Source organism: Salmo trutta, chromosome 22 (assembly GCF_901001165.1).
Source record: "Salmo trutta chromosome 22, fSalTru1.1, whole genome shotgun sequence".
NCBI lineage: Eukaryota > Metazoa > Chordata > Actinopteri > Salmoniformes > Salmonidae > Salmo > Salmo trutta.
The window spans coordinates 37,803,328-37,830,440 of NC_042978.1; the positions used below are offsets into that span (position 1 = coordinate 37,803,328).

Here is a 27,113-nt window from a genome sequence, read left to right on the forward strand (position 1 = left end):
TGGTGCTCTGCCAGCTTTCTTAGCCTCTCTCTTAACCTCTCCCACTGCCTCCCTGAAACCTTGATCTCCAGACACTCTGTCTCAGTGGGTCATTTAGGCAGGTTGGACATGCTCTCCTCAATCAACATCCTCAGCTTGTGAAACTGATAAATTAAAGCATGATATTTGTCTGTATGTTAAGTAATATTCTTTAATATTAAAGGGACTATCAAGATGACTATAAGTTGTATTGCATGTCTAGATGGGTGGGATTGAGCGTTGGTAGGCACCTCGTCAGTGAGGTTCCTCAAGGCTAGACTCTCTGACACACTGCCCTGTAGGTTGTCTTCTCTCCCAGCCCTCCATGCTGTGGCATTGGCCCTCCCCTGCATGTTCCGGAGGGGCAAACCCCTCTGCTCTCTCAGCTGTCAGAAACAACCAATGTTAGACAGACAGAAACACACACTACACTAGAAGAGCCAACGGACTTACTCTTATAAGATCATGGGTGCGTGCCGGTTTTGGATAGATCCCCTTGCGCTCTGGCTGCCCTTGTCTTAGCACCACGGGATCTCCAATGCTGCTCCCGATACAGAACAATGCTTTATGTTTCTCCGGGAGTCGGAGGGAGAGGAATACCATACTACACAGCGGACAGCGAAACTCTCCCAATGACTCCATCACTGCATCCTTTTAACCAAGTCCACTGGGAAACAATAAAGGCACACACCACGTATCACAAGAGTGAAAACTAAATATACTCCTAAATGTACCACTTTTCTCCAAATCAACATAGGTATACGGTTAGTTTACTCTTGAGCATAAAGTATTGGTTATGCTTCTGGTGATTTCCCTGTTTGTTGGTTACAATCACCATGTCGATGGCTGTGTGGTGGAGGGGGGGGGGCTCAACACAGACTTCTCAAGTGTCCTCTGCTGCCCTATAGTGGCTACAACTAACTCACCCCGGCTGCAGACTTCTCAAATCAGCTCTATAATCTTTGATGATGCAAATTGATTTTATAGGTGTCACTGGATAAATCTAGTACTAAACAAATCACTTGTGGATCATTTAGATTCTTAGATAGAGAAGCAGACAAATGTTTGGCAAACCGATGCAAAATATTTATTACAATTACATTTTTCCAAGATGCAGTAGTTTCTTTCTCATACAGACAGTCCCATACAGGAAACCTTATCTTTAAAAATATGTAAATAATGTTATCAAAATAATCTTACATTTTTCAAAACTCACAATTTGTATTATATTTTTTTACAATCCACCCTGAATATCAAGGCTGCAAGAACATTATGCAAAAAAAAGAAATATCTATGTGGGATTTACAGCTGTACCAAATTAGAAAAAAACCCAACAACAACAACAAAGAGCCTTAAATCTGTGGTAAAGCCAGCTGAACATTCTACCAGCCAGGAAAATTGTTGCAATTTCTAAATCTGGTAAATGCATAATTTTCAAAAGCAGTCCCTCATGTAAGAAAGAAAACCAGGTTGTATCTTAATACAAGAAGCAGGAGTATTTGGGGGGGCTGAACGTTTACAGTCTTTATCAACCACAGAACTTGGAATTTGAACATCTTAAAATGATGGTGGTTGGTGAACTAAGAACAGACAATCAGCTTGAACAGCTACGATGGAATAATTGAGTTTTTCTCCAGAATAAGTTTGGTAAAGTGACATTTCCATTACTTCGGAACGTTGTTTTATTATTCTTTATGCCCTTACTGGCTACATTCAATCAGTATTGCAATAAAAGTAATGGTGGTCCATAACTGTAAATGACTGTTCTCCTACCACTTAGGAGAAATATAATGATGAGCAAAAGCCTGCCTTAAACTGTTCCAATAAGACAGATACATTACCATTTATCGGCTTTAAATGGACCAAAACAAAAAACAAACCTAAATCCTTACAGAAGGGTTATTTAGGGGATTGGAAGCAATGTCAATATCAACTGCTCACAATGATTGTTTCATCTCAACACAAATGCTACAAATTGTTTCAGCAAGAGCGGGTGTCAAAGCTATCTTTCAACAAAATAAAGTATCGATCGATGAAGTCATTTGCAAGTAAAATCATTATTGGTTTGGTTGTTGTCAACATCATGGGTTAGCTTTTTTCATCACAAAATCAAAAGAAAAATGCTGATGCGTTTTGCTTTCAATAATCATTTTAGCTTCTAGGAGAAGACCAAACAAAGGGGTCAAAATAAAGAAAAAGGAAAGAAAAAAAGAAAAAAAAACCAAGAAGAAAGACCCTCAGGCAGGCATCACCTCTGACCCCTCTCTGTCACACCAGTGTCTGTATGACCAGTCTCTTGTGAACGAGGAAGAAGTGTAAAACAGACGAGTGCAATGAGTGAGGGAGCGTGATGTGAGGAAGAAGAAGAGGAGGGGTGTAAGCCATGCTAGGTGTCGGCGTCGTCGTCTGTCTGGCTGCTGCAAGTGCTCTCGGACTCTGAGACCTCTTCTAGTTCAGGCTCTACAGGGCTTCTCCAGGACAGCAGGGGCAGGGGCGCACCCTTGAGAAGAGGCTTCAGGAGAACACCGTTCTGGCCCAGCCTGTTCCTCTTCAGCTAGAACAGACAGATAGATTAATAACAACAGTAACCAGGTTTCCAAACTTTTCATGCAGACCTGATGCATGAGAAGTCACAACAGGGCTATTGGAAACAGGAAATGTCGGTCCAAATTCATAATGTCGATAGACAATTTGTATGTTCGAAATGATGGGATATGGTGGTGAAAATATTGATATAATCACGCAATGATATGTCACATTGTAGGTCTACCACAGTCTATGGCCTTTCACCACGACATGGAAAAGCATGAAAAGTTTATAGGCAGATGAAATAAGTTACGATGAACTTCACATGTTGGAATAATTTATGATGAACTTCACATGTTGGAATAATTTATGATGAACTTCACATGTTGGTTAAGTGCACAGTGATCATGCAAATTTCTAATAGGCTAAATATCGAGGGTAGACTACTATTTGAATGGTGCTTGTTGCCAATTATCAAATAAAATGACCTTGCTCTTATCCATATCTCATCATATAACCGGTCCACTTTATCAGCAAACTGTTGTCCAGAGAGCATGCACCAGAACCACATTAGGCAAGTTTGCTATTTATGGCAACAGTTTTTGTGACAAAACCATCGTTAGAGTTGAAAATGCGATGGTAACCCATTTGTGTTTTTTTATTCGTACATGGGAACTTAACTGCAGAAGTGGTTTTTATGTGCACTACGTCATCACCATGCACAACACTTGATCTGCAACAAGTCAGTGTGATGAAAACACCCCTCTTGTGGGAATATTGCGCATATTGTTTTTGTGCACATTTTTGAATATTTTCTTGAAAATGTGTCGCCAATTGGATGGAAACCTAGCTATAGAGAGATATAGAGAGATATAGTCAGGGACTATATAAATGACATTCAGGGGGTATAGTCCAGACAGTCAGGGACTATATAAATGACAGTCAGGGGGTATAGTCCAGACAGTCAGGGACTATATAAATGACAGTCAGGGGGTATAGTCCAGACAGTCAGGGACTATATAAATGACAGTCAGGGGGTATAGTCCAGACAGTCAGGGACTATATAAATGACAGTCAGGGTGTATATTCCAGACAGTCAGGGACTATATAAATGACAGTCAGGGGGTATAGTCCAGACAGTCAGGGTGTATAGTCCAGACAGTCAGGGTGTATAGTCCAGACAGTCAGGGACTATATAAATGACAGTCAGTGTGTATAGTCCAGACAGTCAGGGACTATATAAATGACAGTCAGTGTGTAGTCCAGACAGTCAGGGACTATATAAATGACAGTCAGGGGGTATAGTCCAGACAGTCAGGGACTATATAAATGACAGTCAGGGGGTATAGTCCAGACAGTCAGGGACTATATAAATGACAGTCAGTGTGTATAGTCCAGACAGTCAGGGACTATATAAATGACAGTCAGGGGGTATAGTCCAGACAGTCAGGGACTATATAAATGACAGTCAGGGTGTATAGTCCAGACAGTCAGGGACTATATAAATGACAGTCAGGGGGTATAGCCCAGACAGTCAGGGTGTATAGTCCAGACAGTCAGGGACTATATAAATGACAGTCAGTGTGTATAGTCCAGACAGTCAGGGACTATATAAATGACAGTCAGGGTGTATAGTCCAGACAGTCAGGGTGTATAGTCCAGACAGTCAGGGACTATATAAATGACAGTCCACTCACAGGCTCACAGTAACACATGTAAATAGTTATGTATAGCTTTTACCTTCTCAGTTTTAGCTTGAAATTCTTGGAGCTCAGCATCAGTGATGGGCAAAAAGTTGTCATCATTCTCTGGGTACTCCTGCCAGCCCATAGCTTTTAGCAACCTACCAGAAGAGGCGGAGATCACTGGTAAAACAAGCTTTGAAGTGATTGTCCTACATCTAAGAGATGTAAGAAAGCTCAGGAAATATTCATGTTTTTCCACATTTAACCCCTTATTTTTTTTGTCACAAAACTACCTCCATACTTCCATGTGTTTGTATGGGTTACCTTCAGACTAGTCCCGTGACACTGGTGGGGGTCCTAGAGCAAAACGGAGAACACCATTGTGTTCATGAGTCTCCCCTTCCACGGTGGGGTCATAGTAGCGTCCGAACCAAAACGGTTCGGACGCTACAGACAAAAGTTGGCACATCAGCGTTACCGACTTCAGATGTGTCCTGTGACACTTGTGGGGGTCGTAGAGCAAAACGGAAACCGTTCGGACACTACAAACGTTTTCTTGAGAAGACAGATTTTCTGGAAGTCTCATGGTCTGACAAACACCCCTGTAGCTCAGCCACCTTCCACCGCAGATGTGGAAGGCCTGACATGGGAAGATGTGGTGGATGGAGATGCAGTCCACGAGGATTTTGATGGGGATTTTGTATCATGTTACTCAGATTGACGCACAGGTGCGCGTCTATAGACTCTTAAGTATTAAATCCACTTCAATCAGTGTAGATGAAGGGGAGGAAACAGGTTAAAGAAGGATTTTTAAGCCTTGATACAATTGAGACATGGATTGTGTATGTGTGCCATTCAGATGGTCAATGGGCAAGACAAAAGATTTAAGTGCCTTTGAACGGGGTACGGTAGTAGGTGCCAGGCGACCGGTATGAGTGTGTCAAGAACTGCAACGCTGCTGGGTTTTTCATGCTCAACAGTTTTCTGTGTGTATCAAGAATGGTTTACCACCCAAAGGACATCCAGCCAACTTGAGACAACTGTGGGAAGCATTGGAGTCAACATGGGCCAGCATCCGCGTGAACGCTTTTGACACATTGTAGTCCATGCTACAATGAACTGAGGCTGTTCTGAGGGCAAAAAGGGGTGCAACTCAATATTAGGAAGGTGTCCTTAATGTTTTGTACACTCAGTGTCCATGCATATACATACAGCAAAGCCTCCATATAATTAATTTCATAATAATAATGTAGGGCTCTCGTTAATTTCACACAATTTATCTTGGTCGCCCCACCCTGACCACCGGGGGTCCACCGCCCTACAGCACACCCAACCCAACACACCCCACAGCTTCAGGATCTTACTGTTTTGAGTCACTGAGGGGTGTGAAGGAAGAGAGGGTATGTGCATGTGCGTGAAACTTACCTGTATTCTGCCTCCAACGAGCTGGAAAGGTGATCTGTGTCTGAGTTGCTGAGAGAGTGAGGGAACCCATTCTCCTGTAAGTCTCCTCTGTTCTCCTTAGGGTCTGAGGGACTGGTAGAGGTGGGCCCGTCCCAGTTCCTATCATCCTTCAGGCCTCGCAGGAACTCACTCTTCCGGTCGGTGCTGCGACGCATCAGCTTCAGACGAGGAGGGGTGACGTCGATGGGAGGGGTGATGCTGGAGGGAGGCTGAGAGAGGTCTTACCAAATAAATTGTAAGTCTTTTCAAATAAATTGTATCATATCAAGTGTAGAGTGGGTCAGTGGTGGAATGCTAGAGCAGTGTTTTCAGAATCCAACTCTTGTTGGCTTAAGTACAGCTTTATTACGGGTGACAATTTTAGTACTCATCACTGCAATCTCTACCAGAAAGTTGGTTGGCCCTCTTCGATGTCACCTAGTTTGATACATGGCTATGTCTTCATTTATAAAGCCCTTTTACAAAAAGTCCCACTGTACCTAACATCATAACTAAACTTTAGACATACGAGTTACCACACCCAGTCTCAGGGATGGTTAACTCTGGGAATTCCTTTGGTCTCTACTGAGTTTGGTAAATCAGCTTTTAGTTTTCTTGCACCTTATTTGTGGAACAATCTTCAACATTTTCTTAGATTTGATGTGCTGGTACCTCTAGGGGAATTCAGAAAGCTGATTGAGGACCTTATTACTGATGAATATGTTTGTTTTTTATGACCGTGTTTTTCTTTCTGATTACATTTTGTATTTATAATTTGTGTCTTTTCTGTATTTAGGGCTCATCTCTGAAAGAGACCTTGGTCTCAGTAGGACTCCCTGATATATATATATATATACTGCTCAAAAAAATAAAGGGAACACAAACAACACATCCTAGATCTGAATGAAACAAATAATCTTATTAAATACTTTTTTCTTTACATAGTTGAATGTGCTGACAACAAAAATCACACAAAAATAATCAATGGAAATCCAATTTATCAACCCATGGAGGTCTGGATATGGAGTCACACTCAAAATTAAAAAGTGGAAAACCACACTACAGGCTGATCCAACTTTGATGTAATGTCCTTAAAACAAGTCAAAATGAGGCTCAGTAGTGTGTGTGGCCTCCACGTGCCTGTATGACCTCCCTACAACGCCTGGGCATGCTCCTGATGAGGTGGCGGATGGTCTCCTGAGGGTTCTCCTCCCAGACCTGGACTAAAGCATCCGCCAGCTCCTGGACAGTCTGTGGTGCAACGTGGCGTTGGTGGATGGAGCGAGACATGATGTCCCAGATGTGCTCAATTGGATTCAGGTCTGGGGAACGGGTGGGCCAGTCCAGTCCATAGCATCAATGCCTTCCTCTTGCAGGAACTGCTGACACTCCAGCCACATGAGGTCTAGCATTGTCTTGTATTAGGAGGAACCCAGGGCCAACCGCACCAGCATATGGTCTCACAAGGGGTCTGAGGATCTCATCTCGGTACCTAATGGCAGTCAGGCTACCTCTGGCGAGCACATGGAGGGCTGTGCGGCTCCCCCAAAAAATGCCATCCTACACCATGACTGACCCACCGCCAAACCGGTCATGCTGGAGGATGTTGCAGGCAGCAGAACGTTCTCCACGGCGTCTCCAGACTCTGTCACGTTTGTCACGTGCTCAGTGTGAACCTGCTTTCATCTGTGAAGAGCACAGGGCGCCAGTGGCGAATTTGCCAATCTTGGTGTTCTCTGGCAAATGCCAAACGTCCTGCACGGTGTTGGGCTGTAAGCGCAACCATCACCTGTGGACGTCGGGGCCCTCATACCACCCTCATGGAGTGTGTTTCTGACCGTTTGAGCAGACACATGCACATTTGTGGCCTGCTGGAGGTCATTTTGCAGGGCTCTGGCAGTGCTCCTCCTGCTCCTCCTTGCACAAAGGCGGAGGTAGCGGTCCTGCTGCTGGGTTGTTGCGCTCCTACGGCCTCCTCCACGTCTCCTGATGTACTGGCCTGTCTCCTGGTAGCGCCTCCATGCTCTGGACACTACGCTGACAGACACAGCAAACCTTCTTGCCACAGCTCGCATTGATGTGCCATCCCGGATGAGCTGCACTACCTGAGCCACTTGTGTGGGTTGTAGACTCCGTCTCATGCTACCACTAGAGTGAAAGCACCGCCAGCATTCAAAAGTGACCAAAACATCAGCCAGGAAGCATAGGAACTGAGAAGTGGTCTGTGGTCTCCACCTGCAGAACCACTCCTTTATTGGGGGTGTCTTGCTTATTGCCTATAATTTCCACCTGTTGTCTATTCCATTTGCACAACAGCATGTGAAATTTATTGTCAATCAGTGTTGCTTCCTAAGTGGACAGTTTGATTTCACAGAAGTGTGATTGACTTGGAGTTACATTGTGTTGTTTAAGTGTTCCCTTTATTTTTTTGAGCAGTGTATATAGACACACACACACAGTTGAAGTCGGAAGTTTATGTACACCTTAGCCAAATACATTTAAACTCAGTTTTTAAAAATTCCCTGTCTTAGGTCAGTTAGGATCACCACTTTATTTTAAGAATGTGAAATGTCAGAATAATAGTAGAGAGAATGATTTATTTCAGCTTTTATTTCTTTCATCACATTCCCAGTGGATCAGAAGTTTACATACACTCAATTAGTATTTGGTAGCATTGCCTATAAATTGTTTAACTTGGGTCAAATGTGTCGAGTAGCCTTCCACAAGCTTCCCCAATAAGTTGGGTGAATTCTGGCCCATTCCTCCTGACAGAGCTGGTGTAACTGAGTCAGGATTGTAGGCCTCTTTGCTCGCACACGCCTTTTCAGTTTTACCCACAAACTTTCTATAGGATTGAGGTCAGGGCTTTGTGATGGCCACTCCAATACCTTGACTTTGTTGTCCTTAAGCCATTTTGACAACTTTGGAAGTATGCTTGGGGTCATTGTCCATTTGGAAGACCCATTTGCGATGAAGCTTTAACTTCCTAACTGATGTCTTGAGATGTTGCTTCAATATATCCACATCATTTTCCTCCCACATGATGCCATCTATTTTGTGAAGTGTACCAGTCCCTCCTGCAGCAAAGCACCCCCACAACATGATGCTGCCACCCCGTGCTTCACGGTTGGGATGGTGTTTTTCGGCTTGCAAGCCTCCCCCTTTTTCCTCCAAACATAACGATGGTCATTATGGCCAAACAGTTCTATTTTTGTTTCATCAGACCAGAGGACATTTCTCCAAAAAGTACGATCTTTGTCCCCATGTGCAGTTGCAAACCATAGTCTGGCTTTTTTATGGAGGATTTGGAGCAGTGTCTTCTTCCTTGCTGAGCGGCCTTTCAGGTTTGTCGATATAGGACTCGTTTTACTGTGGATATAGATACATTCTGTACCTGTTTCCAGCATCTTCACAAGGTCCTTTGCTGTTGTACTGGGATTGATTTGCACTTTTCGCACAAAAGTACGTTCATCTCAAGGAGACAGAACGCGTCTCCTTCCTGAGCGGTATGACGGCTGCATCGTCCAATGGTGTTTATACTTGTGTACTATTGTTTGTGCAGATGAACGTGGTACCTTCAGGCATTTGGAAATTGCTCCCAAGGATGAACCAGACTTGTGGAGGTCTACAATTTTTTTTCTGAGGTCTTGGCTGATTTCTTTTGATTTTCCCATGATGTCAAGCAAAGAGGCACTGAGTTTGAAAGTAGGCCTTGAAATACATCCACAGGTACACCTCCAATTGACTCAAATTATGTCAATTAGCCTATCAGAAGCTTCTAACGCCATAACATAATTTTCTGGAATTTTCCAAACTGTTTAAATGCCCAGTCAACTTAGTGTATGTAAACTTCTGACCCACTGGAATTGTAATACAGTGAATTATAAGTAAAATAATCTGTCTGTAAACAATTATTGGAAAAATTACTTGTGTCATGCACAAAGTAGACGTCCTAACCGACTTCCCAAAACTATAGTTTGTTAACAAGAAATTTGTGGAGTGGTTGAAAAACAAGTTTTAATGACGCCAACCTAAGTGTATGTAAACTTCCGACTTCAACTGTAAGTAAGTTGCCCTCTGGTCCCTGTCAGAGGTCAGACTCACCTCCTTGGGGGTTCCGTAGGTCGCGCCGTAGGTCGGGGGAGTGACAGGCGTAAGAGGTTTGTTCACAGAGGCAGCAGGGCTGGTGAAGGCGGAGTCCCAGCCGGAAAAATTAAGACTGCTTTTGGTTTCTCTCCCGCTTGGCTTCCAGGGACCAGCCTACAGAGGGAAAAAATAAAGTAAAGTAGTGATTCATTATTTTGGCTGAGGATGTGACTAGTGATTATACCCCGTCATGTTTTTTTTTTAAATGTTACCTTCATTTAACTAGGCAAGTCAGTACAGAACAAATTCTTATTTTCAACGATTGCCTTGGAACAGTGCCTTGTTCAGGGGCAGAACGACATATTTTTACCTTGTCATCTCGGGGATTCGATCTTGCAACCTTTCGGTTACAAGTCCAATGCTCTAACCACTAGGCTACCTGCCGCCCCACAAGGAGATGACAGTAGTGAGGTCCTACCTTGGCTGAGGATGTGACTAGTGATTATACCCTATCTTGGTTGAGGAAAATGGCACCAACGGAAAGGGCTGCCGTGCTTCAAGCTCTTAGGAAACTCTGCAGTATTCCTGCAGCCAGGAATAACTTTTGGCGGTAACTCACCAGCATTACGACTTTCCCAAACCGGATCCTTTGTTCGTACCCCCCAGGGCAATTGAACTGATCCCAGAGGCTGTTCCAAACTCGGCCGGCGGAAAAGAGGTACTCGGAGTGGATTTTTAGTCCGATTCAGAAGGCGAGCACACCAGCCACCACTTCCGAGTATATTACTCGCTAATGTTCAGTCTCTGGATAATAAAGTTGACGAGCTCAGGGCAAGGATTTCCATCCAGAGAGACATCAGGGATTGTAACATACTCTGTTTCACGGAAACATGGCTCTCTTGGGATATACTGTCTGAGTCCGTTCTTTCAGCCAGTGGGCTTCTCAGTTCATCGCGCAGACAGGAATAAATATCTCTCCGGGAAGAAGAAGGGCGTATGTTTCATTATTAACCGACGTCTCGCTTCCGGACAAGCTAAACCCCTTCTTCGCCTGCTTTGAGGATAACACAGTGCCACCGACGCGGCCTGCTACCAAGGACTGTGGGCTCTCCTTCTCCATGGCCGACGTGAGCAAGACATTTAAGGGTGTTAACCCTCGCAAGGCTGCTGGCCTAGATGGCATCCCTAGCCGCGTCCTCAGAGCATGCGCAGACCAGCTGGCTAGAGTGTTTACCGACATATTGAATCTGTCCCCATCCCAGTCTGTTGTCCCCAAATGATTCAAGATGTCCCCCATTGTTCTTGTACCCAAGAAAGCAAAGGTAACTGAACTAAATGACTATCACCCCGTAGCACTCCTTCTGTCATGAAGTGCTTTGGGAGACTAGTCAAGGATCACATCACCTCTACCTTACCTGACACCCTAGCTCCACTTCAATTTGCTTACCGCCCCAATAGATCCACTGACGATGCAATCGTCATCGCACTGCACACTGCCCTATCCCATATGGACAAGAGGAATACCTATGTAAGAATGGTGTTCATTGACTATAGCTCAGCATTCAACACCATAGTACCCTCCAAGCTCATCATTAAGCTTGAGGCCCTGGGTCTGAACCCCGCCCTGTGCAACTGGGTCCTGGACTTCCTGACAGGCCGCCCCCAGGTGGTGAAGATAGGAAACAACACCTCTACTTCGCTGATCCTCAACACTATGGCCCCACAAGGATGCGTGCTCAGCCCCCTCCTGTACTCCCTGTTCACCCATGACTGCGTGGCCACGCACACCTCCAACTCAATCATCAAGTTTACAGACGATTCAACAGTAGTAGGCCTGATTACCAATAATGACGAGACAGCCTACACAGGGAGGAGGTGAGGGCTCTGGGAGTGTGGTGCCAGGAAAATAACCTCACCCAACGTCAACAAAAGGAGCTGATCATGGACTTCAGGAAACAGCAGAGGGAGCCCCCCTGCAGGGTTCTCCAGAGGTTGGTGCGGTCTGCCCAACACATCACCGGGGGCAAACTACCTGCCCTCCAGGATACCTACAGCACCCGATGTCACAGGAAGGCGAAAAAGAACATCAAGGACAACAACCACCCGAGCCACTGCCTGTTCACCCCAACTATCAACCAAGGTGAGGTCAGTATAGGTGCATCAAAGCTGGGACCGAGAAACTGAAAAACAGCTTCAATCTCAAGGCCATCAGGCTGTTAAATAACCGTCACTAGCAAATTATAGGCTGCTGCCCTATATGCATAGACTTGAAATCACTGGCCACTTTAATCATTCGAACAGTAGTCACTTTAATAATGTTTACATATTTTGCATTACTCATCTCATATGTATATCCTGTATTCTATCCTATTCTACTGTATGTTAGTCTATGCCGCTCTGACATTGCTCGTCCAAATATGTATATATTCTTAATTCCATTCCTTTACTTTAGATTGTGTGTATTGTTAGATATTACTTGTTAGATATTACTGCACTGTTAGATCTAGAAACACAAGCATTTTGCTACACCCCCAATAACATCTGCTAAACACGTGTTAGTGACAAGTAACATTTGATTTGAGAAGGCAGTAGTGAGGACCTACCTTGGTTGAGGATGTGACTAGTGATTATACCCTGTCCTGTTGAGGAGATGGCAGTAGTGAGGTTCTACCTTGGTTGAGGATGTGACTAGTGATTATACCCTGTCCTGGTTGAGGAGATGGCAGTAGTGAGGTCCTACCTTGGCTGAGGATGTGACTAGTGATTATACCCTGTCCTGGTTGAGGAGATGGCAGTAGTGAGGTCCTACCTTGGTTGAGGATGTGACTAGTGATTATACCCTGTCCTGGTTGAGGAGATGGCAGTAGTGAGGTCCTACCTTGGCTGAGGATGTGACTAGTGATTATACCCTGTCCTGGTTGAGGAGATGGCAGTAGTGAGGTCCTACCTTGGCTGAGGATGTGACTAGTGATTATACCCTGTCCTGGTTGAGGAGATGGCAGTAGTGAGGTCCTACCTTGGCTGAGGATGTGACTAGTGATTATACCCTGTCCTGGTTGAGGAGATGGCAGTAGTGAGGTCCTACCTTGGCTGAGGATGTGACTAGTGATTATACCCTGTCCTGGTTGAGGAGATGGCAGTAGTGAGGGCCTACCTTGGCTGGGGACGTGACAATATTTAGGGCCTACCTTTTTTTTCTTTACCTACCTTGGTTGGGGTGATAGCTGGCTTGGGCACCAGGTTCTTGTAGATACTGGATGAGGAGATAGGGGTTTTGGTGCCGTTGGTTAGGTGGGGTACCGTTGTGTTGGCGAAACCAGCAGAGAAAGCAGCGCTAGGGTCTTCCTTGGAAACCTTCTTGATGACCAACATCTTAGTTATGGTCTGCTTGGCACTAGGGGGGTGCTCTGTGGGGGAAGGATTGACCAATCAATCAATCAGGCTTGCTCCCTTTCAAAGCCAGTCACTGGCAGAGCTCCTCACTCACCCCAAACTCCTACAGGAGTCCCTACAGCATGAGACTGGGCCACCGGGTTCCCACTGCTCTCTGATTGATTGAGTGAGGGCTGTGGAAAAAAGCAAAAACACCCGTAACTTAACAAAAGTTGTCTGAAGTAATTTACCGTAATTTCCGGACTATTAAGCGCACCTGAATATAAGCCGCAACCACTGAATACATTTTTTTTTAACATTTTGAACATAAATAAGCCGCACATGTCTATAAGCCGCAGGTGCCTACCGGTTCATTGAAACAAATGAACTTTACACAGGCTTTAACGAAACACGGCTTGTAACAAAAATAAATAGGCTTTAACGAAACACGGCTTAAAACAAAAAATTAAAAATTAGCAGTAAGCTTTAGTTGTCTTTTTGCACTGAGTCAATTCCTCACGCTGCTGTTTCCAACGTCTTATCATCGACTCATTAAGACCAAGCTCCCGTGCAGCAGCTCTATTTCCTTTTCCAACAGCCAGATTAATCGCCTTCAACTTGAAAGCTGCATCATATGCATCTCTCCGTGTCTTTGCCATGATGAGGGTGACAAAATGACTACCGTAATCAGAATGATGGGAAGTTTGAGAGCGCTCGATTTAATCTAAACAGTAAACAAAAAAGTAGTTTGACCTTAACCCGTTCGGCAATTTCATTGGTCTAATGAAAGCTTCATGCCGCCAAAAAACGGAGCACGTCACAGAATGTGTTTTTTTTGGAGAGAAAAAAATTGAAAGCGGGAAAAATCCATATATTAAGCCGCGAGGTTCAAAGCCTGGGAAAAAAGTTGCGGCTTATAGTCCGGAATTTACGGTAAACATAGTAATCACCCGGCAGGTCGCTAACACTTTTCAAATTCTCTGAAACAGCTTGATAAACCAAAGATTTGGAGTTGTTTTAAATTCAAGCAATGAAAATCTGGAGAAAGATGAGGGCACCCACAAAATCCTCCTCCACAAACTTCAGCTTGTCCTCATGGTCTCCCTCAACTGGCAGGAAGCCTCCTTTCCGGGGGTGGAAGGTCCCGTTGCGCTGACGGTGGGGCCCTGGTCGCTCCCTGTCCCTCTCCCTGTCCCCCACAGGGCGCTTGGTGTGACGCCCATGGTGGGGTCCCTCCTGCCCCCAGAGACCGCTGCCCAGGCCCCCCTGCCCTCCCTTAGCCACGCCTGAGTCCACAGAGTCATGCCGCAGGAGAGAGGGATGGTGCAACCCATCACCTAGCAACCAGGAGTGGAAAAATAAAATCAAGGTTAAGAACTGATTGGACCACATAATCCATCCAACACACACACACATACTGGTCAACCCTGCTTTAACATATGTATATTTGTGACTAATACACTTTGATTTGGTAGTCAGTGTCAGGTAGGGTGAGACCATGTGTATGTGCTACCTGCCGGTGCTCTGAGAGGGCTGTTGTTGAAGAAGCCGTCGGAGGAGTTATGACGGCGGCGGCTCACAGCGGGCCGAGCATCACCACGGGCAAGATTCTCTCCGTGCCTCTCAAACGCTGCAAGAGACTGAGATACAGAGAGGGAAAGAGAGATGTACAGAGATGGAGAAAGAGATACAGAAAGAGAGTCAAAGAGAGAGAGACAGAGAAAGAGAGACAGAGGGGCACATTTATAAGAGCCTCAGTAACCACTCAGAGCAATAGCTCACAAGCCATTACACTATACCAAAATGGGGGTGTGAAAATAACCGTTTAAACGAAGTTGGGATCTTTAACGTTAAGAAAAATCCCTAACCGAAATCCCCCCCACTTAATTAAAATCACAGTTCAGTTATCACAAAACATTATTTTCCGTGTTATAACCAACAGGCTATAAAGGCCTGGGGAAGTTGTGTAATTCACATAAAATCAGAGGAAGAGGCTTTAAATTTGCAAGGTAGGCAAGACAAGACATTGCGAGATGCAGATGACCAAAACATATGAGCACGCGTCTGCCTCTCTCTCCCTCGCGCTGGCCTGCCTGCTCCGTCTCATCGCTAATGATGCAAGTGTGTGTTCAGTCTTCAGTCTGACGCCTGTAGAATATCCTAGCCTATTCATGGCACCGATGTCTTCGGGCCAGTCTTGCGAGCCTATTTTTCGTTTTTGCCTCACTTGAAATTACAGTAGGCTACCGGTAGCCTGTATCGATAACGTTTCAGACATAATGGAATGTGGCCCCTTGAAAGCCACTCGGCTACGGCATGTTTGTTTGTCTGTCTATTAGGGTAGACTACACTACAAAACCTTATCTGGTGATATGAACGGGCATTTTTACTTGTGTTTAATGAAGGTTTGCCGAAACGGGACAAAAATCCATCACTAGGCAACCAGAAGTGTCAATTAAATAATCTCGAGCTGCTGCAAACAGGCCACTCTCCCTAGAAAAGTACTTTAAAGTTTGTTAAATACCGTGATTTACCAAGACATTTTGTATAAATAAAACACACCTAGCTACAATACCATACATTTTTTTTTATACAAGAACACAGCAGCACATAAATCAGCAACGTGTATTGTTGTCAGGAAAAAAGACATAACATTTTACCCCGGAGCAGAATTCTACTGTCTTAAAAAAGTACAGACCTGATGCAGAACTTTTTTTATTTTGTCTGAAAAGTTATCAATTGTCGCTATCGACATGTTACTGTAGATGTGTTCTATGTCTGCATAGGGTTGTGGTAGACATACACTACATGGCCAAAAGTATGTTGACACCTGCTCGTCAACCATTTAATTCCAAAATCATGGGCATTAATACGGAGTTGGTCCACTCTTCTGGGAAGGCTTTCCACTAGATGTTGGAACATTTCTGCGGGCACTGGTGTTGGGTAATTAGGCCTGGCTCACAGTCGGTGTGCCAATTCATCCCAAAGGTGTTTGATGGGTTGAGGTCAGGGCTCTGTGCAGGCCAGTCAAGTTCCACACCGATCTCGACAAACCATTTCTATATGGACCTCACTTTCTGCGGGGGCATTGTTATGCTGAAACAGAAAGGGCCTTCCACAAACTGTTGCCACAAAGTTGGAAGCACAGAATTATCTAGAATGTCATTGTATGCTGTAGTGTTAAGATTTCCCTTCACTGGAACTAAGGTGCCTAGCCCAAACCATTAAAAACAGCCCCAGACCATTATTCCTCCTCCACCAAACTTTACAGTTGGCACTATGCATTCGGGCAGGTAGCGTTCTCCTGGCATCCGCCAAACCCAGATTCGTCTGTCGGACTGCCAGATGGTGAAGCGTGACTCATCACTACAGAAAACGCGTTTCCACTGCTCCAGAGTCCAATGGTGGCGAGCTTACACCACTCCAGCCGACACTTAGCATTGCGCATGGTGATCTTAGGCTTGTGTGTAAACCCATTTCATGAAGCTCTCGACAAACAGTAATTATAATGATGTTGCTTCCAGAGGCAGTTTGGGACTTGGTAGTGAGTGTTGCAACCAAGGACAGATGATTTTAACGCGCTGCTCGCTTCAGCACTCGGTGCTCCCGTTCTGTGATCTTGTGTGGCCTACCACTTCGCGGCTGAGCCCTTGTTGCGCCTAGACGTTTCCACTTCACAATAACAGCACTTACAGTTGAACGGGGCAGCTCTAGCAGGGCAGAAATTTGATTAACTGACTTGGTGGCATCCTATGACAGTGCCATGTTGAAAGTCACTGAGCTCTTCAGTAAGGCCATTCTACTGCCAATGTTTGTCTATGTCAATTGCACGGCTGTGTGCTCGATTTTCTACACTTGTCAGCAACGGGTGTGGCTGAAATAGCTCATTTGAAGGTGTGTCCACATACTTTTGTATATATAGTGTAAGTTAATTGCCGGGCCCTAGAGGTCATACATACATAATACAACCATTATTCTGCATTTTAATTTGACGTGGAATTTTATAATTTTTTCTTATTATTGAATTGGCTGCATAAAGACACCAAAATCCTTAAACGTCTTAAATCTCTCTCTCAAAAAAAACTGTCTAGACTGTCATTCATATTACTTTGAACCATGACTTTAACAGCTACAGAATTCTGACAAGTGCTACTAGAAAGAAGTGATACAGACTATAGTGTTATATTGTATATTGTCCTCTACAACAGAGACAGGCAGCCATAACTACCTGGGCCATATAAGGCCACAACATACCTTTGGGGTCAAAGTTCAACCAGGCACCGCAGCGCAAACATTGGACCTACTGTATATGCATAGTCTGCTAACATTTTACGCAGCCACCTAAAAAGCTTGATTTAACAAAGCATGGCATTCCCAGAAGCAATTTTTCAAGTAGCAGAGTAACTTCTGAGAAAACATATTTACAGAACAAATCAAAGTGTATTTGTCACGTGCGCCGAATACAACAGGTGTAGACCTTAAAGTGAAATGCTTACTTACAGGCTATAACCAACAGTGCAAAAAAGGTATTAGGTGAACAATAGGTAAGTAAAGAAATAAAACAACAGTAAAAAGACAGTGATAAATAACAGTAGCGAGGCTATATACAGTAGCAAGGCTATAACAGTAGCGAGGCTACATACAGGCACCGGTTAGTCGGGCTGATTGAGGTAGTATGTACATGTAGATATGGTTAAAGTGACTATGCATATATGATAAACAGAGAGTAGCAGCAGCGTAAAAGAGGGGTTGGGGGGGGGGTAAAAATCGTATGGCTTGGGGGTAAAAACTGTTGAGAAGCCTTTTTGTCCTAGACTTGGCACTCCGGTACCTCTTGCCATGTGGTAGTAGAGAGAACAGTCTATGACTGTGGTGGCTGGGGTCTTTGACAATTTTCAGGGCCTTCCTCTGACACCGCCTGGTGTAGAGGTCCTGGGTGGCAGGCAGCTTAGCCCCAGTGATGTACTGGGTCGTACGCACTACCCTCTGTAGTGCCTTGCGGTCGGAGGCCGAGCAATTGCCGTACCAGGCAGTGATGGTCTGTAGTAGGAATTATAGGATGCCTGTCCTGTCCTAACCCCCAGCACCTCTCTAGGTCTCACTTACAGGGCCGGCCCCCCTATTAGGCAGGATTATGCAGCGGCCTAAGGCAGGAGGGCCCTGTAAGAGACACCCAGAGAGGTGCTGGGACATTTCCTGAGCTAAACAGACCAAGATGAACCTCCAACAACACATATACCTTACATAATTCTATAATTCACATATAGCTTACATATTTATCTCACCCAGTGGCATATGGGCTATTTAGGTGAGAGCTGAGGCCGCCCCGTGCAGTACCCACTTTGTCAAAGGCAGGGGTGCAAAATATTGTCAATTTCCAACACGCGTCTCCAGGGTGCAGTTGGAGACACACCGCTGAGGCACTCCACCAATGTCCCGTCAAAAATAATTTAACATACAGTGCCTTCAGAAAGTATTCACACACCTTGACGTTTTCCACATTTTGTTGTGTTACAAAGTGGGATTAAAACAGATTTAATTGTATTTTTTTGGCCAACAATCTACACAAAATACTCTAATGTCAAAGTGGAAGAAAAATTCTAACATTTGTAAAAAATAAAACACTAATGTATCTTGATTAGATAAGTACTCAACCAATACATGTTAGAATCACCTTTGGCAGCAATTACAGCTGTAAGTCTTTCTGGGTAAGTCTCCAAGAGATATTCATATCTGGATTGTACAATATTTGCACATTCTTTTTTTCAGAATTCTTCACACTCTGTCAAGTTGGTTGTTGATCATTGCTTGACAGCCATTTTCAAGTCAAAAGTGTAACTAGGCCACTCAGGAACATTTAAATGTCATCTTGGTTAGCAACTCCAGTGTATATTTCTTCTTGTGTTTTAAGTTATTGTCCTGCTGAAAGGTGATTGTGTCTCTAGGAAAGCAGACAACCAGGTTTTCCACTTGGATTTTGCCAGTCCTTAGCTCTATTCCATTTCTTATTATCAAACTCCCTAGTCCTTGCAGGTGACAAGCACACTCATGTTGTAGCCACCACAATGTTTGAAAATATTGATAGTGGTACTCGGTGACGTGTTGTGTTATATTTGCTCCAAACATAACACTTTGAATTCAGGACATGAAGTTAATTTCTTTGCCACATTTTTTATTTTGTTATTTCAAACAGGATGCATGTTCTGGAATATTTTTATTCTGTACAGGCTTCATTCTTTTCACTCTGTCATTTAGGTTAGTATTGTGGAGTAACTACAACGTTGTTGATCCATCCTCAGTCTTCTCCTATCACAGCCATTAAACTCTAACTGTTTTAAAGCCACCATTTGCCTTATGGTGAAATCCCTGAGCAGTTTCCTTCCTCTCTTGTAACTGAATTAGGAAGGACACCTGTATCTTTGTAGTGACTGGGTGTATTGACACACGATCTAAAGTGTAATTAATAACTTCACCATGCTCAAAGGGATATTCAATATCGGCTTTTCTTTATTTTTTACCCATCTACCAATACGTGCCCTTTGTAAGGCAGTGTAAAACCACCCTGGTCTTTGAAACTGTGTGAAATTCCCTGCTCGACTGAGAGACCTTACAGATAATTGTATATGTGTGGGGTACAGAGATGAAGTAGTCATTCAAAAATCATGTTAAACACTTATTACACACAGAGTGAGTCCATGCAACTTATTACCCGACTTGTCAAGCACATTACTACTTCTGAACTTGACATTATGGGGTATTGTGTGTAGGCCACTGACAAAAAATCACAATTGAATACAATTTTAATTCAGGTTGTAACACAACTAAATGTGGAAAAAGTAAAGTGGTGTGAACACTTTCTGAAGGCACTGTAAATCATGTAGCCTATAGCCGAAGGTAGACAGAGTGGTGTTTTCTGTAGCCTACAGGCTGGAGATCAAATGTATGACAAATGTCATGAGACACTTTTTACATCATGCAGGTTTTTCTGATCAAATAGCCTAACCCACAGGTGTATATCCTAAAAACAGGACAGGTCAAAGGAAACTGCTGTCTAGGAGTTTCACACAGTTGGCTAAATTGTCATGCTAATCAGTGATTTCAAGTTTGTATTCGTATATATTTTTGACGAGCTGCATCACAGCGAAAAAGAAAAGTTTGATCAAGGTGGGTATAAAAGGTGGGTAGCTGATATTCAGAGCATAAAGACGTCCTCCAGTGATTTCTTTACTTTTCCTGTTGAAAAGTGATATTCCAAGTATAAACACACTAATGCCTGGTGTACACCACACGACTTTCAAAATCCAAACATCGCCGAGCCGCTCACATTAAACGACTGTCTTTCCTGTTGTTTTTTTGTCTTGCCAACTTAGTGGTGCGCACACTAAACGATGTGGCACAGACGGGGGTCACACACTACAAGATTCTTCACTTGGTCGTGAGGATTCTCCATACCACGCTGTCTCGTGAACACAATGATGTGATGATGAGATTAGATTGTTAAACGCAGCCTCATTCACGCTTGCCATACAGAGTTGAAATATCTAGCCAACATTTTGAATTAAATAACATTGCTTGTAGGGCCTCCCTAGAGACCCAGGTTTGATCCCGGGCTGTATCACAACCGGCCGTGATCGGGAGTCCGATAGGGCGGCACACAATTGGCCCAGCGTCGTCCGGCTTAGGGGAGGATTTGGCGCTTTACTTAAATCAATGGCTCATCTCGCGATAGCGAATCCTGCAGGCTGACCTCGATCGTCAGGTGAACAGTGTTTCCGCCGACACATTGGTGCGGCTGGCTTTCAGGTTAAGCGGGCGGGTGTTAAGAAGCGCAGTTTGGCGGGTCATGTTTCGGAGGACACATGACACGACCTTCGCCTCCCGAGCCCGTTTGGGAGTTGGGGAGTCTGAGAAGAAATTTAAGAAAATAAATAACATTGCTTGGAAACTTCAGAGATGACACAATTTGACACTGACTTTGGTTAAAGTGACTTTGGCAAGTAGAAACGCAAGTAGTCATCGCTCCGGCTCAAGAGTCAACACATTCTGGGTGATTCGAAACAATGTCTTCTCTGATGAGCTCTCATTGGCTATTGCTGATCACTGTTCTCAAAACTTGTCATTGCACATCTTACACTACAAGAGCGTTGTAGATTTTGTGCCGATGAAATCAAATGTTTGAAAATATTGGGATGTCGGATTGCTCAAAGACGGGATCGGAAGTAATCAGATTGCGTTTCTGACCTGCTCACATTAAACGCGTCGGTGAAGACTGCGCACCGAGAGGGCAACGACATGAGGATTTTGTCTCCATTCTCAAAAACTTGTCTGGGACAGCTAAATGGTGTAGTGTACACTTGGCTTAAAGGGTAAAACAATATATACTGCTCAAAAAAATAAAGGGAACACTTAAACAACACAATGTAACTCCAAGTCAATCACACTTCTGTGAAATCAAACTGTCCACTTAGGAAGCAACACTGATTGACAATAAATTTCACATGCTGTTGTGCAAATGGAATAGACAACAGGTGGAAATTATAGGCAATAAGCAAGACATCCCCAATAAAGGAGTGGTTCTGCAGGTGGAGACCACAGACCACTTCTCAGTTCCTATGCTTCCTGGCTGATGTTTTGGTCACTTTTGAATGCTGGCGGTGCTTTCACTCTAGTGGTAGCATGAGACGGAGTCTACAACCCACACAAGTGGCTCAGGTAGTGCAGCTCATCCAGGATGGCACGTCAATGCGAGCTGTGGCAAGAAGGTTTGCTGTGTCTGTCAGCGTAGTGTCCAGAGCATGGAGGCGCTACCAGGAGACAGGCCAGTACATCAGGAGACGTGGAGGAGGCCGTAGGAGCGCAACAACCCAGCAGCAGGACCGCTACCTCCGCCTTTGTGCAAGGAGGAGCAGGAGGAGCACTGCCAGAGCCCTGCAAAATGACCTCCAGCAGGCCACAAAATGTTCATGTGTCTGCTCAAACGGTCAGAAACACACTCCATGAGGGTGGTATGCGGGCCCCGACGTCCACAGGTGGGGGTTGCGCTTACAGCCCAACACCGTGCAGGACGTTTGGCATTTGCCAGAGAACACCAAGATTGGCAAATTCGCCACTGGCGCCCTGTGCTCTTCACAGATGAAAGCAGGTTCACACTGAGCACATGTGACAGACGTGACAGAGTCTGGAGACGCCGTGGAGAACGTTCTGCTGCCTGCAACATCCTCCAGCATGACCGGTTTGGCGGTGGGTCAGTCATGGTGTAGGATGGCATTTCTTTGGGGGGCCGCACAGCCCTCCATGTGCTCGCCAGAGGTAGCCTGACTGCCATTAGGTACCGAGATGAGATCCTCAGATACTTGTGAGACCATATGCTGGTGCGGTTGGCCTTGGGTTCCTCCTAATGCAAGACAATGCAAGACCTCATGTGGCTGGAGTGTCAGCAGTTCCTGCAAGAGGAAGGCATTGATGCTATGGACTGGACTGGCCCACCCGTTCCCCAGACCTGAATCCAATTGAGCACATCTGGGACATCATGTCTCGCTCCATCCACCAACGCCACGTTGCACCACAGACTGTCCAGGAGTTGGCGGATGCTTTAGTCCAGGTCTGGGAGGAGATCCCTCAGGAGACCATCCGCCACCTCATCAGGAGCATGCCCAGGCGTTGTAGGGAGGTCATACAGGCACGTGGAGGCCACACCCACACACACTACTGAGCCTCATTTTGACTTGTTTTAAGGACATTACATCAAAGTTGGATCAGCCTGTAGTGTGGTTTTCCACTTTAATTTTGAGTGTGACTCCAAATCCAGACCTCCATGGGTTGATAAATTGGATTTCCATTGATTCTTTTTGTGTGATTTTGGTGTCAGCACATTCAACTATGTAAAGAAAAAAGTATTTAATAAGATTATTTCTTTCATTCAGATCTAGGATGTGTTGTTTAAGTGTTCCCTTTATTTTTTGGAGCAGTGTATGTTTTGAGCAAAATAGTGTTTTTAGACAACTGCAAAGGTTTTCATGGGAAGTCGTGATGGTTTGATGGGAAGTCATGATGTCATCAGCCTTCCGACTTGCTTGAGGAACAATAGAGGAGCAACAGACTAGGACGGCCAGTACCGGTCCTGCTCACTTACCTTGGCGGGCTGAGGCGTGGAGAAGTTAAGCCAGGCTGGAACAAAGTCATGCTGCGCCATTTAGGTCCAGTGTCTCCCGTCAGTAGAGCGTGGCATCAAACCTCATGGCCAGGATCTGGAGAGGCATGGAAAGAGGGATATCACTGCCTGACCTCTAATAACAGACATCAGACAGAAATTAGTATGAATAACCATCAGTGTTACTTCAGAGGAGTTGGTGTTTCATGCAAGATAATGTCAGGCTGCTTATGACAGACAACTTATGGTAGTCTTTATTCATCTTTACCCAAATAATGAAAATGAATGATTTTAATGAATTAGGATTTACACCGATCATCATTGCAGCTTTTCGAAGTGTGTGCGAATGTGAACTCTGCCAAATCACTTGGTAGTTAGTGTCATTTCACATCAGTATAAAGAGAGGACACTGATTGTACCCACCGACAGCTTGACCAGAATGACATAACAAATCTTCTTACCCAGAGTAGTCAGCTCTGTAGTCCAGTGGCCCTTCTCTCTGTCAGTGTGGTATGTGTTCCTCTTGGTACAGCTGGCCCAGCCCTGGTGTCTGTTAAGCTAAGGCAGACCAGGAGGTAGAACCACTCTTCAGCCTGAGCGAGACAGAGCCCCTGGCAGAGAGAAGCTCCAGTTCCCAGGGTGAGGTGATGAGTGGAGAAGGGGCTTGGGTGGTAAGGAGACTGGCACAGTTATCGGTACTGCAGGTCTTGGCTGGTGTCGAGATGATTCGATTGAATCAGTCAGACAGACATGAATGAAAAGCAAGCATACGTAGTAGGGATCTGTTTGGTTGTTTGATCTAGGCCTGTCTGTGTGAGTCAGTGAGGAAAGTCAACTCAACTGTTCTATGTTCTCAAAAGGTTTATGGAAGCAGCACTTTGTGCCAGCCCTGACACTGATTCCTCCTCACCAACTCATCCTATCTCCAGATGTGGACACTCTCTGAAAAAAATGGGGGGGGGGGGATATACCTCACAGTGCCGCTTCAAGGGGAAAACAGCGAAAAGCCTGTGTTCACCTCATCCACACAACCGGAGGGCTACGACAGGGAGAAACGGGGGGGGGGGGTCACGGTTCAGTCACATAACAAAACCCAAGGGGGCCTATCGCTATGATGTGACTAGCATTGTGTTTGTTAGTAGTATCAATCAACACACCCTAAATCCTGACTCTTCTGAGAAGGGGTGTGAGAAGGAGCCTGACATTCTCATTAACTCACTATTGAAGAGCTTGTATTGCTAGAGAACGTACTGGAGATTTGGTTCTGTGCACGACAAACCCAGGCTGTTGTTGTTGGTCAGATACACCATTCATTCAAAGCACATACTCGTGTAAACTGACTCACTTCTTAGCTATAAAATTATACTCGAGTCATACAGCGCCAACTCTCCTTAATAAAAGGTCACTCATATAATTTTCAAAAGATACCTAACAACTGTCTGCCTTTTACTAGATTGTACAATCCTGACATTGCTGTAGCATCTGGCAGAAGAGATTGTTGCTGAAGTTGTTGTAAGGATTGGCATTTAACAAAACAAAACTAAGTGTTCTTCTTTACTTCTCAGCCGTCTCTTCAAATTACTTCTTCACACCTTTGCGGCAGATCAACACTGTTAAGAAACACAACATTTAGGCAAGAAAATGACAATGGGCAGTTAGAGTTATGTAATATGGCTAGCAGCTAGCAAACTAGTTAGCAGGCTCGATTGTAAACAAGCATTACGTACAAGCTAACGTTACTGCTAGCAGGCCTTTGAATGAGTGCGACTCGCCAATGAACGATTACGCATGGTGCAACTTTCAATATTATTATATTAGCTAACAACATAAAATACTATATATGCATTACTTGACGTGATGACACATGAACATCGAACAGTGTAACTGTCAACGGCCATGGATGATAAATGGAGCTAGCAGCAGACGAAATCAACGGTGTCAAAATGGCCACCTACCTAGAGATAAATGTCTCGAGCCTCACACAGACCACTGTGATCACTTGTCTCTGTCAATTCAACTAATATCCGATATGTACGTGTAAGCGGAACATGCCTGTCTTGCAACTGCAAATATATAATTTGAGCTGTCGTAGTTAGTACATTTGAGTTGTGAGATCCCGTTTTATCAGACTTTCGTTTGAACTAGCTAACATTAACGTTAGCTATCCTAGCTTGCTACTTGTTCCTGTTTGTCCTAGACATACTAATCGATGGAAGAGCACATGTCCACGCGTTATAAACAGTTTATAAACAATGGTCTCTGCTGTGCCTGTAACATGTGGTCCTTGACTGTCAGTTTATTTGTTTAATGATGTAGCAAATATATCCATCACATTTAATTGAACAATTCATCGTTACTGGGGGGTAACTGTTGTGGAACCAGACTTCTCATAGGTCACTGTACGGACGGAAGAAATATACGTTCGCACACAAATCGGCAGGGTGTATGTCTGACATCAGGGACAGCGGATTTTTACTTATTTATAACAACATTTAATTCCCATCTGAAAAACAAGTAAGAATACAATAATCCGAGATAGTATAGAGATGTTCTCTGCGCAGAGGCAGTGATTTTGATGAGACAATAACAGTATATGACTTTTGGGGTATCTATTAACATTGTCTACCTTTTCAGATAAGATGTTGGCTGGTATATTTAGAAGACCCATCCTTACTGCTCACAAGGTGAGTTTACCTGTAAGAGGAGTCTAAACATTGTTTCATGTCATGTCCATCTACTCATCTTATTGAATCTCTATTTCCATGGATGCATTGGGACTCTCCACAGCAAATGTCCTGCCTGTCTGCTGGTGCCTCAGCCAGGGTGTCTGATGCCTCCTATAGTTCCTGTCCCCTGTGGCCCTGCAGGGTATCCTCGGCCAGGCTGCTCCCTAAAATAAGGGATGCTGTTGGTCTATTGAGGACCCAGTACTTCCACAGCTCTGCTGCGAGGCTGAAGAAACGACAACAACCAGAGCCTCCACCCAGAGAATTGGACCTGCTCCGTTATGACATGAGAGACCTGGGAAAGAGCCCCAAACCAGCGCTGTACCTGAGCCTCTCCAGCCTTATCCCTTTCATCGCTGCTCCGCTCGTCATGGCTGTGACCGAGACCTACCTGCCAGAAGTGGCCTTCGCCCAGGTGGCCTATGGAGCGTCTATCTTGTCTTTTCTGGGCGGTGCGCGGTGGGGCTTTGCCATCCCGGAGACTAGCCCGGCCAAGCCAGACTGGATCAACCTGGCCAATAGCGTGGTTCCATCCCTGTTAGCCTGGCTGGCCATGCTGTTCAGCGACACTATTACCCCAGCAGCTATGATGGTCATCATGGGGCTAGGCATCTCCCTACACTATGACCTGTCTCTGCTGCCCACCTACCCCAGCTGGTTCAAAGCCCTGCGTACTATACTGTCAGTGGTGGCCTTCTTCTCACTGGTGGCCACACTGGTTCTCAAGGGAGTTTACCCGGAGAAGAAGATATTCTCAGAGCAATGAATTCATGCTACAGAGTACAGACACATTTGTAATTGAACATATTTTAAGTGTGAATGGAAAGATCTCTAAAATGGCAAAGTGTTTGCGATGGCATATGCTTGATTGTGTTATTTATGGTACTTAAAAATGGCTGACTGATACTAAATGTGTATCCTTTAGGCTCTGGTTCTGGCAATACTGTAACGAGCTGGTGGTACGTTTCAGACATCTGCTGTATATCCATGTGGTGGTGTGTCATGCATTATTATTGCAGATAATAAAACAATGGAATGGCGGCGTGACCAGCCTCAGCCTACAATGAATGAATGTGTGAAAGGCTTGAAAGAACGGACTCGGCACAC

At 44.7% G+C, this 27,113-nt stretch overlaps 2 protein-coding genes across 3 annotated transcripts; one reads left to right on the top strand and one right to left on the bottom strand.

Annotated features, from left to right (window-relative positions):
- Positions 1-1,082: 1,082 nt before the first annotated feature.
- LOC115158691 (vasculin-like protein 1) lies at positions 1,083-25,482 on the bottom strand. 2 transcript variants are annotated; one of them, XM_029707899.1, is made up of 11 exons: positions 25,236-25,482; positions 23,742-24,890; positions 23,263-23,377; positions 14,644-14,770; positions 14,193-14,467; positions 13,246-13,324; positions 12,966-13,165; positions 9,777-9,932; positions 5,655-5,902; positions 4,285-4,387; positions 1,083-2,572 (listed from the first exon to the last, which is right to left on the bottom strand). In XM_029707899.1, exons 3-11 carry the CDS (start codon positions 23,320-23,322, stop codon positions 2,405-2,407), a joined length of 1,416 nt encoding a protein of 471 aa, XP_029563759.1. In that variant the 5' UTR covers positions 23,323-23,377; positions 23,742-24,890; positions 25,236-25,482; the 3' UTR covers positions 1,083-2,404. The 2 variants fall into 2 exon arrangements, with proteins under 2 accessions (XP_029563759.1, XP_029563760.1); XM_029707900.1 differs by having other exon boundaries at positions 25,130-25,239.
- A 194-nt stretch (positions 25,483-25,676) lies between these two features.
- tmem69 (transmembrane protein 69) lies at positions 25,677-27,053 on the top strand. The gene is made up of 3 exons (XM_029707901.1): positions 25,677-25,794; positions 25,915-25,964; positions 26,068-27,053. Exons 2-3 carry the CDS (start codon positions 25,920-25,922, stop codon positions 26,770-26,772), a joined length of 750 nt encoding a protein of 249 aa, XP_029563761.1. The 5' UTR covers positions 25,677-25,794; positions 25,915-25,919; the 3' UTR covers positions 26,773-27,053.
- Positions 27,054-27,113: the final 60 nt, after the last annotated feature.